This window comes from Orcinus orca, chromosome 2 (genome assembly GCF_937001465.1).
Source record: "Orcinus orca chromosome 2, mOrcOrc1.1, whole genome shotgun sequence".
Lineage (NCBI taxonomy): Eukaryota > Metazoa > Chordata > Mammalia > Artiodactyla > Delphinidae > Orcinus > Orcinus orca.
The window spans coordinates 201150976-201164183 of record NC_064560.1 but is presented as its reverse complement, the minus strand read 5'-3'; the positions used below and the strand labels follow the sequence as shown (position 1 = coordinate 201164183).

At 66.3% G+C, this 13208-nt stretch overlaps 1 protein-coding gene across 6 annotated transcripts in view; it reads left to right on the top strand.

Moving 5' to 3' along the window:
• BRF1 (BRF1 RNA polymerase III transcription initiation factor subunit) overlaps positions 1-7550 on the top strand; it is a 71616-nt gene extending 64066 nt beyond the window's left edge. For 3 of the 6 annotated variants that reach the window (XM_049706750.1, XM_033421692.2, XM_049706751.1), the window contains 7 exons: positions 115-176; positions 737-818; positions 1119-1174; positions 1522-1778; positions 5137-5188; positions 5722-5896; positions 6447-7550. In XM_049706750.1, coding sequence (XP_049562707.1) covers positions 115-176; positions 737-818; positions 1119-1174; positions 1522-1778; positions 5137-5188; positions 5722-5896; positions 6447-6484 — 722 coding nt within the window. In that variant the 3' untranslated portion in view covers positions 6485-7550. The remainder of the gene's footprint in view (positions 1-114; positions 177-736; positions 819-1118; positions 1175-1521; positions 1779-5136; positions 5189-5721; positions 5897-6446) is intronic. The other 3 variants (XM_033421715.2, XM_004262457.4, XM_049706749.1) reach the window with 2 other exon arrangements.
• The last annotated feature ends 5658 nt before the right edge of the window (positions 7551-13208 follow it).

Genomic DNA, 13208 nt, shown 5'->3' with positions numbered 1-13208 from the left:
AAGCGGGTGCTAGAAGCCCTTGGCCGCACCCCGGAGTCCTGAGACGGCCCAGGTGATGTATGCGTTCATTTAACTGGATGTCGGCCCTAAACGCCAGGCTGTGCTTCCCTTTAGAAGATGCTTCCGGGGACGGTGAGCTAGACCTCAGTGGCATTGATGACCTCGAGATTGACAGGGTAAGCGCCGTGAGCTCTCAGTGGCCTTTCCGGGGGTGCTGGTTGGGGTCCGTGGGGTGCCAGGCTGTGCCCCATTGGGAAGCTCCTGTGGGCTGGGGGCACAGCTCCCTATCCCCCTGGGCCTGCCGTCGTTCGGACGGGCTCTTAGCAGTTTGTCCAGCAGTGCTTGTTCCCTGGCAGGCGGGAAGCTTTTCCCCTGATTTGTCACCAGTCACCTTGTGCCTGAGGCCACCTGCGTGTTCTTAAGTCGGCGTCTTGAGCCCTCACCTCAGTTCCTTCTCCGGGACCTATGTCCCTACGCTCTGGCTGGCCTGGCTCCCGTGCCCAGGGGGACCGCAAACTGCCAAGAGTCGGGGGGCGTTGGCTGCGGGGTTGGTTCATGGATGTGGCCCTCAGGCCGGCCTGGAAAGGGTGAAGGACGCCGAGGTGTTAGCCGGGTCTCCACACACGTTCCGTCTTGGGTCGGAGGCCTGCTTCCTGACCAGTGTGTATGAAGGGGAGCAGGTTGGCGGAGCTGAGCTCTGGGCGCGCCCTCTGACTGGTGCTGCTCTCTGCCCCAGTACATCCTGAACGAGGCCGAAGCCCGCGTGAAGGCCGAGCTGTGGATGCGGGAGAATGCCGAGTACCTGCGGGAGCAGAGGGGTGAGTGCCCCCCAGGGGCCCTGGGGCGCGGCCGCGCTGAGCCCCACCCGCCCAGGCGCCCCGGGGCGCGGCCACGCTGAGCCCCACCCGCCCAGGCGCCCCGGGGCGCGGGCCCCATGCACCCCACCCGCCCAGGCGCCCTGGGGCGCGGCCGCGCTGAGCCCCACCCGCCCAGGCGCCCCGGGGCGCGGCCGCGCGGAGCCCCACCCGCCCAGGCGCCCCGGGGCGCGGCCGCGCGGAGCCCCACCCGCCCAGGCGCCCTGAGCCGCGGCCGCGCTGAGCCGCTCCCTGGCCTTGCAGAGAAAGAAGTGAGAGCCGCGAAGCAGAGGGAGCTGGGCACCTACAAGGAGCACAAGGTAGGGCACGGCCTCCTCCTCGGGGCCTGAGCGCTCCCGGCGCCCAGCCTGCGCTGTGCTGGCCCCCCACCGGCAGACGCCCGGCCAGCCCCCACCCCACCCCGTGACCTGGGAAAGCCTGCTTGGGGCCCAGCCCGGCCGGGGCTCCGCGCGGTGGGCTGTGGGCAGATTGCAGCTGCCCAGTGGCCCCTATAGCGCTGGACTGCCCGGGTGCCCCACTCTCCAGGGAGAGTGAGACTCCCCAGCCGACCCCGATTGTTTGAGCCCCGCTCCCACGTCCTGAGTGGCACCTGGCAGGTTCATAGGACCAAGACCTACAGGAAGCGTAATGTTGTGTTTCCGTTGAGCCCAAGAAGTCTTGCAAGCGACGGGAGCCGATCCAGGCTAGCACGGCTGGGGAGGCCATCGAGAAGATGCTGGAGCAGAAGAAGATCTCCAGCAAGATCAACTACAGCGTGCTCCGGGACCTCGACAGCAAGGGCGGGGGCAGCCCACACAGGGAGGACGCCCGGCCTCAGGAGAGGGCTGGCGCCAGGAAGCTGTCTCGGCGGAAAACGCCAGCCAGGAGGAGCGGGGCTGATCCCGTGGCCAGCGTGGGGAAAAGGTACCGTGCCAGGCGGGCTGGGTGTCGGGCGGGCGCGGGGCTGCGGGGCATTCCCCACGTGTGTGCTGGGAACCAGTGTCGGTGTCCAGCGTGGCCCCCGCTGCCCTGGCCAGGAGCTGAGCAGGGTTTCAGCCCTGGAAGGGGTCCTGCTGCATTGGGGTCTGTTCTGTTTGAAGAGACTTGTGGGCCAGGCCCATTCTCCACCCCAGGGGTCCGTTCTCCCGGTAGGGCCCCCCGCCTTGCTCTGCGCACTGCCTGCCCGTCCCCCATCCCGCTGCTCTCTCTGCCGAGGGAGAGCAAACCACTGATGGGGCAAGTGGGGTAGGGTGGGGAAAATACGAGCTCGACCACAGGGCCCTCCTGATGGCGGCTGGTGGGGCCACCCCTCCGCTGTGGAGCCAGGTCCTGGCAGCTCTGCAGTGCCCCTCGCCGCAGGCCGAGAGCCCCTGCCGCGGCCCAGGCTGGTCGGTGTGCCCGCAGCCTGGCTCCAGGCTATGCTCGAGGGGGATTCCAGAGGGGAGGGCCCTGTGGGGCTGCACTCCCACCACCCCACCCCCTCTCCTCTGTCGCTACCGTTTTCTAGTGCTGACTCATTTGAGAAGTAAAGATGTTCTGATTTGCATTTCTGTTCTCTAAAGTGGGAGTAATCATTTTTCGCAGCTTTTGCGACACTTTTTCTGTAATTTGGTGACCCCACTCCCTTGTTCCTCGAGTCCCCACGCCCCCAAGTCCCCAAGCACCCAGTACAGCCTGTCAGTGTCCGGACAGCTGGTCCTGGTCCTGTTGGGTGTCTCCGTGCTCCCTTTTTTTTTTTTTTTTTTTGCGGTACGTGGGCCTCTCACCGTTGTGGCCTCTCCCGTTGCGGAGCACAGGCTCCAGACGCGCAGGCTCAGCGGCCATGGCTCACAGGCCCAGCCGCTCCACGGCATGTGGGATCTTCCCGGACCGGGGGACGAACCTGTGTCCTCTGCATCGGCAGGCGGACTCTCAACCACTGCGCCACCAGGGAAGCCCCCATGCTCCCTTCTGATGACAGGCACGAGAGTGGGCACTGCGGGAGGCCCACGCCCGCTCTCCTGGAGCCTGGGAAGCGCCCCCCCCCCCCCCCCCCCCCCCGCCTGGACGCGGTGTGGCCGCTGCATGTGCTCCCGGGTCATGGCAGGCAGCCTTGTCCTGTTCAGCCTGCCCTTTGGCGAGGGGGCGCCTCACCCCCGAGCTCGGCATCCCCTGCCCCCATCACCATGCACGGGGGTGAGGGGGGCTGCTTTCCCAGAGCTCAGGTGCAGCCTGTGTTTGTCAATGGAAGGTGCTGTGGCCGCACAGTCCGGCTGTTCCTTCGTGGACATGGTGTTCGCCGTCCGGCCGTGAGCATTTTGGTGGCTGGCGCCCGCAGTGCATTTGCAAAAGTGGTGGGGCAGTGGCCCTGTGGGGCAGCCACGGGTCCTCCAGGCCACCGGCTGGCTGGGGCTGTGGGCTGAAGGGAGGAGCGTGTCCCCAAGTGCTCGCAGACCCCCCTGAGAGCCCCAGCCAGTCACCCGGCTGCACGCAGGACCGTGTGTGGACGGCTGCCGGATGCGCCTTGAGAGGAGGGCCCGAGACCCAGACCCACCTCCTGCCGGCCCTCACGTCAGGAGCCCCTCTCACCCCATCCGCTAACGGCGCGCTCTCCCAGCCAGGCTGGCTCTCGGTCGGTAGGGAGCACGCCACTGGCTCCCGCCTTCTGGGTTCTGGGGACTCTGGACTTCTCTGCTGGGCCTCAGGTTGTTACGGCTGTGGCTCCAAGCTCACGTCTCCCCAGGTGACAGGTGGGGACCCGGAGAGCCGTCCGTGTGGGAGGGGCTTCCTCTGAGCTTGGGCACAGCCTTGCGTGAGCTGCCGCCTTGTCCCCTCCAGGCTGCAGCCCCAGACCGTGTAGAGCGAGGGCTTCCTGTGAGACCCCGGAACCACTGCTTCCGACGCCCTCACGGGGCGGGCTGCCCAGACCTGGCCTGACGGGCCAGACCCCCGCCGTCAGGTGTCCACTGTCGGCGGCTGTTACGGGGTCCACTCCCCGTGTGCCCAGCGTTCATTGGCACGTCACAGCAGGGCTGGGCCAGATAGCTAGGAGGGTCCAGGGTAGCGGGTGTGGGTGCAGCTCGATCACCTGCGCCCCCTCCCTGCCCCCGCCCATCTTCCTTCAAACTGTGCCCTGGAGGGAAGTGGCTGCAGTATGGGCTCTGCCCCTGCCCTGGCCACCCTACACAGGTCTGGTGGGCGGGTCCCTGGGTCTGGACGGCTCCTGCGGCCAGGGCTGGGAGGAGGACCTGCCTCATCTCCCGTGGGAGTCCCGCCGTCACACTTGGGCAGGTCAGCGGCATCCGGGGAGCCTTGGTGTGCGCCCCCGGCCCCTTGCAGTGGGTTTTGTGTAGAAAGCGCCTTGAGTTTTGTGTTTGGAGGGTCCGAGGGAGGAAGAACAAGCCCACTGAGGGGGGTGCTGTGGGCCTGGTGGGGTGGAGGGGGCAACCAAGGCTCTCAGGCTGGGAGGAGAGGGGAGGGGAGGGGTGGGGCGGGGCGGGGCAGGCTTGGGTCTTAGAACGTGCCTCTCCCCCTCCTCCTCTTCCAGCAACAGGGAAAACTCAGGATGGACCAGTGGGAGGACTGAACAGGGGTCTCCCACAGCAGCTGCTGCCCGCAGCCTCTACACGTTCTCCTGGAAGTATGGGGGGTGGCAGGGAGCAGATGGCCCAGGACCGCTTCAGAAAACAGCTGGCCTGGGGGACCTGGAGTGCCTGGGTGGCAGGGCAGTGTGATTCTAGTTTTTAATCCTTCATCAAGTATTGACAAATACATGGGGGTTCTGTCCAGAGGGACCTTCTGTCGCCCTGCAGAGTGGCTTCAATGAAATTTGAATTTGCTGCCAACATTTAAAAAGAAGCTTTCATACAAAAATCCAGATTTCCGGCTGCTTCTGGCTCCCCGCGCCCCCATCCCAGCACCCAGTGCTCGCCCAGGCCCCGGGGAAGAACCTTGCCTGCGCCGTGTCTGTTGGGTAGACGTGAAGAGGCCCAGAGGGCGGCCCACTCACCCAGCCACCTGCCCAGCCGGTGGGGTCGGGGGAGGGACAATGCAGGGGCTGGGGCGGGGCAGGGTGGGCTGCCAGGCCTGGGTGGAGGAGGTGACAGGACAGCGCTCAGGGCCCAGGCGCAGCCACTGGGTGGACAAGACCCAGTCAGGGTGGTGCCATGGGAGCCTCAGTACACCGTCATCCTTTACATCTGGCCAGATGCTGCCATCAGAGAACGGGCCTTCCAGCGGGGCCGTGTCCTCGTGGCCAATGGTGCAGCCTGGGCTGAGGCCACGGTGCTGTGCTCTCTTCCAGGTTGAGGCCGATGGTGTCGACGCAGCCAGCTAAGAAGGTGGCCGTGGGAGAGGTGCGTTGTGTGGACATAGCGGGGGACAGGGATCCTTGGGAAAGAGCAGACGCCCAGCACCGCGTCTGTGAGCAGCGTGTCAGGGAGGGAGGGCCAGCACCGCTGCTCCGGCAGTCCCAGCCCAGCCCAGCCCAGCCCAGCCCAGCCAGGGGAGGCCTGAGGCCCAGGGGCGGCCCGGGGCCTGAAAGCCTGAGCCCACCAGTGTGTGCCAGCCCACGGCCATCGCAATCCTCCGTGTGGGAAGCCAGGCCCAGGTCCCAGGGTCCAGCGTGGTCAGTGGCCTTCCCTCTTTCCTTGTCTTGGGGTTCAAGGGTCTTCCCTTCTTATTGTTGGGGTCCTGGTCTGGCCTAGGAAACAAAAGGGAGAGGCAGGGCCCCTGCGGGGTCCCAGGGCAGCTGCAGGGGCAGGCTCGGGGGATCGGGTGTCCTTGCTGACCACTCTTGAAGGGTGGGGAGTGTCCCCCCTGCCCCGGAGAGCACTCCCCTGCGGTGGCCTGGGAGCCATGCTCTGTCCCCAGCTCACCCACTCGCCAGCAGGCCTTGCTCCCGAGTACCTCCTCCCTGGAAGCCGAGCCCGTCAGGCCCACAGCGGTCGTGGTGGAGAGTGGGCCAGTGTCGTACCACCCAGAGGAGGACGCGGACGAGGAGGACCCCGACGAGGAAGATGGGGAGCCCTGTGTCAGCGCCCTGCAGATGGTGGGCGGCGACGGTGAGCGGCCGGGGCCGGGGCGGGGCGGGGGCTCCCGGAGGAGGCACAGGCCCCTGCCTGCAGATGATGGGCGGCGACGGTGAGCGGGTGAGAGCCTCCGCAAGCGGCTGGGGCGGGGCGGGGGCTCCTGGAGGAGGCACGGGCCCCTGCCTGCACCTCGGAAGGGAATTTGAACTGGCGTCTTACGATTGGCTGTATTGGTTTTGAGGCCCAGGCTGCTAGAAGCAGCTGGCCAGGACCTGCTTGCTGTGCAGACTGGGGGCTCTGGGCTGCCCGTCCAGCAGGAGAAAGGTTCCCACTCTCTGCATCGCTCACGTGGGCGCTTGCGCCCGGGACCTGCAGAGATGGAGGGACCGACGCGGTGGTCCCCGTCAGTGGTGGTGGGGCCCGTGCAGCTGTGGCCTGCGGGGCTGGGGCTGGAGCCTCGCTGGGGCGGCCGTGGCCTGGGGCGCCGCTCACGAGGTGGGCAGTGGCGGGTGCAGCGTGCGGCGCCTGGGCTGCTTGACCACGCGGCACCCCTCAGTGTCCATGACTCTTTTGTGCTTTGCAGATTACGGCTGTGACGGCGACGATGACGATGGCTACTGAGGCATGACCTTGCTGCCGGCAGTGTTCTGAGGGGTCAGATGGGCCTCTGGGGCCAGCTCACAGGCGTGAGCGCCGAGACTTGGTGACAAGATGGGTGCCGGCCCGCCGGCCCTGCCGCCCTCTTCCACAGCCACACGCGGCCTTTGTGGTACTTGCTGTCTGTTGCGGCCGTGTTTTGAGCAACGTGAGGAGTGTTTCTGCCCAGCAAGGGGAGCCAGACCAGCTGTCTGTATCTGCTCAGAGGTGGGTCTCACGGCCCAAGAACCCTTGCAGGCGGCAATGTCGTGTCCCACGGAAGGAAACTAAGGCACAGGGAGCCCCAGCCACTTGTCCAAGTGCGTGGAGGGCTGGGCGGGCTCCAGGACCCTCCTCTGCCTGTGTGGAGCTGGGTTCCCTGCGCCCCTCACCTCCTTGCCATGTCTGAGAAGCACTTTGTGTCCCGCTGGTCCAGAATTGATTGTGTATCTCCAGCCGAAGTCCCCAGCCACTGCCTGGGCCCTGGGGACCCCACAGATCTGCACCGAAGAGCCTAGAGGCTGCTTGGCCAGCCGGCATCACTCGGCAGACACGTGCACAGCCACCGCGGGTAGCTTGCGTGGCCGGCCTGGGTGAGGGAGCCAGAGGTGCTTCCTGTCTGAGCTGCGATCAGGCTCGCCGTCCACAGAGGCATGGCCGGCAGAGGGGCCTCGAGCTTGGCAGCCCTGCTCTGGGTGGTTCCTGCCACCCAGAGCCTCCCGGGCCGGGCCTCCTCATTGGAAGGCCCAGGGACCACTCTCGGTCTGGGCTTGGGCACCGCTTCCCTGGAGGTGTCCTTGGGGGGAGGGCAGATGCTTCTGCCCCACCAGGGCCCAGCGCCCCCCCCCGCCCCTGGGGTGGGCAGACCCCTCCTAGAGTGCACCCTCCCGGAGTGCATCAGAGTTTGCGGGGGGGGGGGGGCGTTTTGAGGCCATTGGCTGTGCCCCTTGGCCTGTACCATGCAGCCAGCCTGGACTCCAGGGCTCCTGCAAGGCTGGAGTGGAGGGTTGGCTTGGTGAAACAGAAAGATCGTTCCTTAAGCAGAAACCCACTGAGTCTGTGGTCTACAGTTCCCTGTCTGGCTCCCTGGAGGAGGGAGGCTGAGGCAGGGGTACCTGCCCTCCAAGCTCCATGCTCCTGGCCTTGACTGATGGGGGCCATCAGTGACATGTCCACTCTCACAGGAAGTCCCTGCGCCATTGTTCCCAGCTGTGGGCCATCCTGGCCCTGGGCCCCTCTTGGGACTAGGAGAGCTTGCTTGGCTGCAGCGGCTCTTAGAGGAGCCTCACGGGCTGGGGGCTCATTGCACTGCGCAGGGAGCAGATGGTGGGCCGGACCAGAGGTGACCAGGGAGGGGCATGCTCAGGGAACCTCCCGGGAGGTGGGCTGGAGGCGGGGGAGGGGGGAGGGGGAGGGCTGGCTTCCTTGGTGCGCGATGGCTGTGCCTGGGCCGGGCTGGCTCTCAAGACAGAGCTGTGGCTGGATGGTTCCCCTGGGAGGCTGGGCAAGAAGGGGGTCCGGGTGGAGGCATGGGAGGCTGGGTGGGAGGGACCGGTGCTGCCCAGCCCCGTAAGGTGAGGCTCAGGTCTGCGAGCGGGTGTTCCGTGCAGAGGAGAGGCCGCCGAGGCCGGAGCGGAGGGGAGCGGGAGGTGGGGGAGGTTGGAGGGGAGCACCGAGGCCCAGAGGTGAAGTGAGGCTGGTTTCCCAGCCCTGCCTCCTCCCCCGCTGGGGACAGGACACTGGGAGTCAGGGGGCTGCTGGAAGGGGAGGTCTGGGGGCTGGTGGTGGTGACCGGGGGTGGCGTCTGGTTGGAGGAGTCAAGCCCCAGGGTGGCTGGGGGTGCCTCTGGGCTCAGCCCACGCCCTGTGGGCAGGCTACCACTGCCACGGGCTGGCCCAAGGGGGACGTGCAGGCCCGTGTGCACCTTCGTCCCACATCTGCATGCCATCCTCCCACCCGGAAGAACGACCTGTTCGTCTGACCCCAGAATCGAGGGAGGGGAGGCCAGGAGACAGGGCCCCAGAACTCACACTGCCTGGCATCTGCCGAAAGCCGGGGCCTTCCAGCCGCTGGCCCAGAGCCCTCCCAGGTGCAGGCCTTGGGGAGTGGCCCCCAACAGGGAGGGGCTCAGGCTACCACTCCCTCCCCAGCACCCTGCAAGTCTCGGCCCCTTCCAGGATCACCAGGGTGTGGAAAGGTCCTGCAGCTACGTGGACAGGACACCAGCCTGACGGCTCTCCCCCCGCCCCCATGTCTGCAGCCCTGCTGGGTGCGTGGCAGCAGTGGGCACTGCAAGGGCCTGGGGAGGCCTGGGCAGCAGGCCAGGAGAGGGGCCCTGGCGGCCCCCCATGCTTCTCGGTGAGCAGAGCTGGGCCCTCAGGAGACTCTGACGTCTGATGGTCAGGGTCACTGAGGTTCTCATTGTGGTGGCAGCGATCAGGCCTGGATGGGGGGTGGGGGTCCCACGGGGGGGCATCTGGCAGGGGCCATTTTGAGGCCTCCAGTTTCTCTCCAGGCCCCTCCTTCCCCACTGCTGCCTGAGGCCCCACTGCGGTGCCATATGGGAGGGCCTTGCTTCCCCTGGGGCTCGGGGCCTTCCCTGGGAGCTGGAGACAGATGGCTGGCCACGGTCCGAATGCGCATGGCCGCTGGTGCTGACTCCGGGACTCCCAGTGGCTCCCGATGGGTGGGCCCCAGTCCCATCCCCGTCTCTCAGGTGAGGCCAGAGAGAAGCATGAGCTTTGACACCACCCACGGTCACCCAGCTGGGAGGTGGCCTCCCTGCCCTGACAGCCACCGCCTCCCTGTGGAAGTGGGCCCAGGGCGCGGGGCCCGGCTGGACCCACTCTTTTTTTTTTTTTTAAGATTTTATTTTTAAAATTTATTTAATTTATTTTTGGCCACATCGGGTCTTAGTTGTGGCACGTGGATCTTTTGTTGAGGCATGTGGGATCTTCCGTTGGCGGTGTGCAAGCTCTTTGTTGCAGCGCTGAGCTTCTCTCTAGTTTTGGCAGCAGGTTTCCTTTCTCTAGCTGTGATGCGCAGGCTCCAGGGCACGTGGGCTCTGTAGTTTGCGGCACACAGTCTCTCTAGTTGAGGCGTGCGAGCTCAGTAGTTGTGGCACGTGGGCTTAGTTGCCCTGCGGCATGTGGGATCTTAGTTCCCTGACCAGGGATCATACCCACGTCCCCTACATTGGAAGGCAGATTCTTCACCACTGGACCACCAGGGAAGTCCCTGTACCCACTCTTGACATCAGCAGGGTCCTCCGTGGGGCCTGGCTGGGGAGCGCAGGCTGGCTCCTGAGGAGGGCACGCGGCTGGCCGCCGGCCTCGGCACGGTGCTGGGGAGCAGCTGGGAGAAGGCGGCCTGCTCCCCGCATCCAGGCCCAGCTGCCTGGGGCCCAGGCCTGCCCATCCCTGTCACGTGCTGGGTGGGGCCACGTACCACGCTGTGGCTGACCCGGGACAGGCGTTTGCACACATACCTGTGTGCACCCCCGCGCCCCCCCCCCCATTATCCAGGGTGAGGTCCAAGGCCTCCAAACCTCTCTGCCTGCCTCCAACATGCTGCACTGGCTCCTCCAAGTGCGAGGGTCCTACCCATTCCTCTTTCCCGGGTTTCCTGCTCTCCCCGAACTCATACGCACCTTCGCCAGTGTGTCCCCTCCCCAGAGGCCTGTGGGGGAGGGCCAGGGCCAGGGCCAGCCTGGAGGGGACACAGCACACGGCCTCCACACTTGCAGGTACGCACCTGTGCGCACAGACATACACGTACAACTCATACACGTCTGCGCCCCTCCATGTACTCATGCATCTGTGCACACACATTTATCCATTCGTGCCTCTGGACCACCCTTCAGGGTGCTGGGTGCTGGGCTCTGATAGGACCCAGATCCGCACCCCAGTGGTGGCCGAGCTCAGATGCCCATGGGCCTGATGGTGCCTCTCGCTGCAGGGCACGTGTGACAGGGCTGCCCCCTCCCCAGAGAGGACGTGGCATCTGCTGGTCACCCAGCCCACACCATGCCCATTCCTGCCCGTCTCTGAGCCACAGATCTGGGACCACGGGTAACCTTCCTGGCAGGGTTGGGTGGGCCCCAGTGACATGCCACTCACTGCCTCAGGCTCCTCCAAGAATTGGGGGGCAGGCCTGAGGGCCCTCCCCCACCCCCGCCAGGGCCCTCAGGTGGGAGGGGGCCACATCCTGAGCCAGCCTGCTCTGTGCTGCCCTAGCTGGAGCCTTAGCACCTTGGTCCCAGGCGCCCTGAGCAGGCAGTGGGAACCCGGGGGTGGGGGTCAGGGGTCAGGCAGAAGGAGGGCTGGAATGATGGAAGCGCCCCTCTCTGCATCCACCTCCCGAGAACTGTCCGCAGTGGATGGCATCTATACAGTCATTCAAAGAGGTCAGCCTCAGCCCTTTCCTACCCTTTGCCCAGCTGCCACCGGTCAATTCAAGGTCACACCAACTTGCTCAACCTCAGCCCGTGTTTGCCCTGGGCCTGGGCCCGCACACCTGCCTCTGCCCAGCTGCTCCCCGTGTGGCCCCGCAGTGGTTTCTGGATTGGCTAGGCAGGCAGGCAGGCAGTGGGACTGAGGGCCACCCACCGCTGCCAAGGCCACCTGTGGGCAGGGGGAAGGCCTCTCAGGGAGGGACAGGTGCTGGGTGGCCCCAGAGAACGAAGGTCCGCTGACACCTCTGCCTCAAGGAGCCCAGCCTGAGCCCCCAACTGCACCCTTCCCACCGGCAGCGCCATAAACGCTGCTCCCACCAGCTCGGTGCCACGTGGAAAGTTCCAGACCACACCTCCCTGCATCTCGCCATCCCAGGGCCGGTGCCCCGTCCCCCTGGGCACCTCTTGCTCTCCCCCCAGTCTCTCTGCTGTCCTCTACACCCTGCCTCTCCTCCGTTTCTCAGTAGGCTGGAAAACCGGCGGAGCGAGGGCTTGGGTGTGCCGGGGAGTGGGGGCCTCTCGTCACTGGCCGACTCTGGGCCAGGTGCCCACTCCTATGTCGATGGGGACCCCGGGAGGGGTGTAGACGGTCCTGTCGCCCCCTGCAAGGCTGGGGATCGCCCTACGGATTGTCCAGTAGGCGTGCTGAGAGCACGGCTCCTGGGGTCACAGTGGGACAGATTCAACGGACCCACCGAGAGAGTGGCAGGGTATGCAGGGATCTATGCTTGCGGGTCCCCCAGCGCGGCTGTGACCACGTCGGGAGAAGCCGGGGCCTCGCCCCCATCCAGCACTGGCTGAGTCAGGGCCTGGTTGCCCCCCAGCCCCATAGCCGCGGCCACACGGCTGCCCAGGCCAGTCTACCTGGCTTCCCGCTTCCAGGCCACAACTGGGGTTCAACAGAGACCGTGGCCCCCACACCCCGAGGACACCCTGTTCCCTGAATAATAAAGGCTACCCTCAAAGCCACGGGGCTCAGTTCAGGGCCTTTGTTCTCTGTCACCGCTGGGCCCGGGACTGCTCTGCCCACCGAAATCCCAGTGCAGCGCTGCTGGGTCCAAGCGTCACCCCAGGCCCCCGCTGCCCAGGCTCTGGCCACCCCTCCACTTGCAGCCACAGTGCCCAGCGGACCACCCGAGCTCTTAGAGCCTGGGGCCAGCTGGACCCCTCACCCCAGCTGCCTGTGACCCGAGGGGGCCCCAGACTGTGCCCCCGCTACAGCCCTGGCCCCAGTTGTGCAGCCACACCCCAGGCAGCAGGGGGCGCCCCAGGACCAGCTGGGCTTGGTAGGGGGGCCTGGCCTAGCTGGGGCAGGCCCTCTGCCTGTCCCCTATCCTGCAAGGGGGCCTTGGGTTCTGGGCACCTACCCACCAGGTCCAGCCCAGGTGTCCTGCCAACACCCTCCCAGGCCCCAAGCTGCCATGTCAGTAGGACACTCAGCCACCCTGCACACACACCCTGGCCCCTTGGGGGACACAGGGGCCAATGCTTCCTGAGGGTAGGAGCTCCTGAGTGACGGCCGCGTTTGGGGCTGTGCCTGCGTGCGGCCGGCAGCTTCCCTGCCTGGGCAGTGCCCACCTATGCTGTCCTGTGCCTACGTGCCTGCAGGGTTGGCCGGTCCCTGGGGAGGCCTGGGCCCCGGCCAGGCTGGCAAGGGGTGGGGGCCGAGGAACTGGCTCCGAGGCTGCAGGCCTCAGGCGCTGACCGCCCAGGCCCTTCAAAGGGGCCGTGGGCGGTGGCAAAGTGGAGGCCTGATGGCTTTCCTGCTGGGAGAGGAACCTGGCTCAGGAAGCCATTGTCGCCACACAATAGGCCCGGCTGGGCCCTGTGAGGGCAGGGGCCCCAGATTGATAGGACCTGACCCTGACCTCAACCCTGACCCCAGCCGTCATCACAACCTTGACCCTGATCCACTGGGAGGATCCCAGTGGGAGGCCGTGAAGGGGGCACATCCTGGGATGGCCCCACGGGGCTGTGGTGGAGCAGCGAGGGTCATCACGCCTCACAGGGAGCAAACTGCTAAGGCCACGCAGGCTTCACTGGAGCCCGGAGGCCCTGGCTGACGAGAGGAAACGCCGCTTTGCCAGACAGCCTGGGGACTACACTCCCCTTGGCGATGAGCCTTCACGCTGACCAGAGCGAGTAATCGCTCCCGCCATCCAGAGGTGAATAAGGACATCGTCTGCCAGGTGCCCGCCTTGGTGGGGCCTAGGAAGACGACTGTCCGGCGCTTCACAGGGTGATGGCACTGTGGCC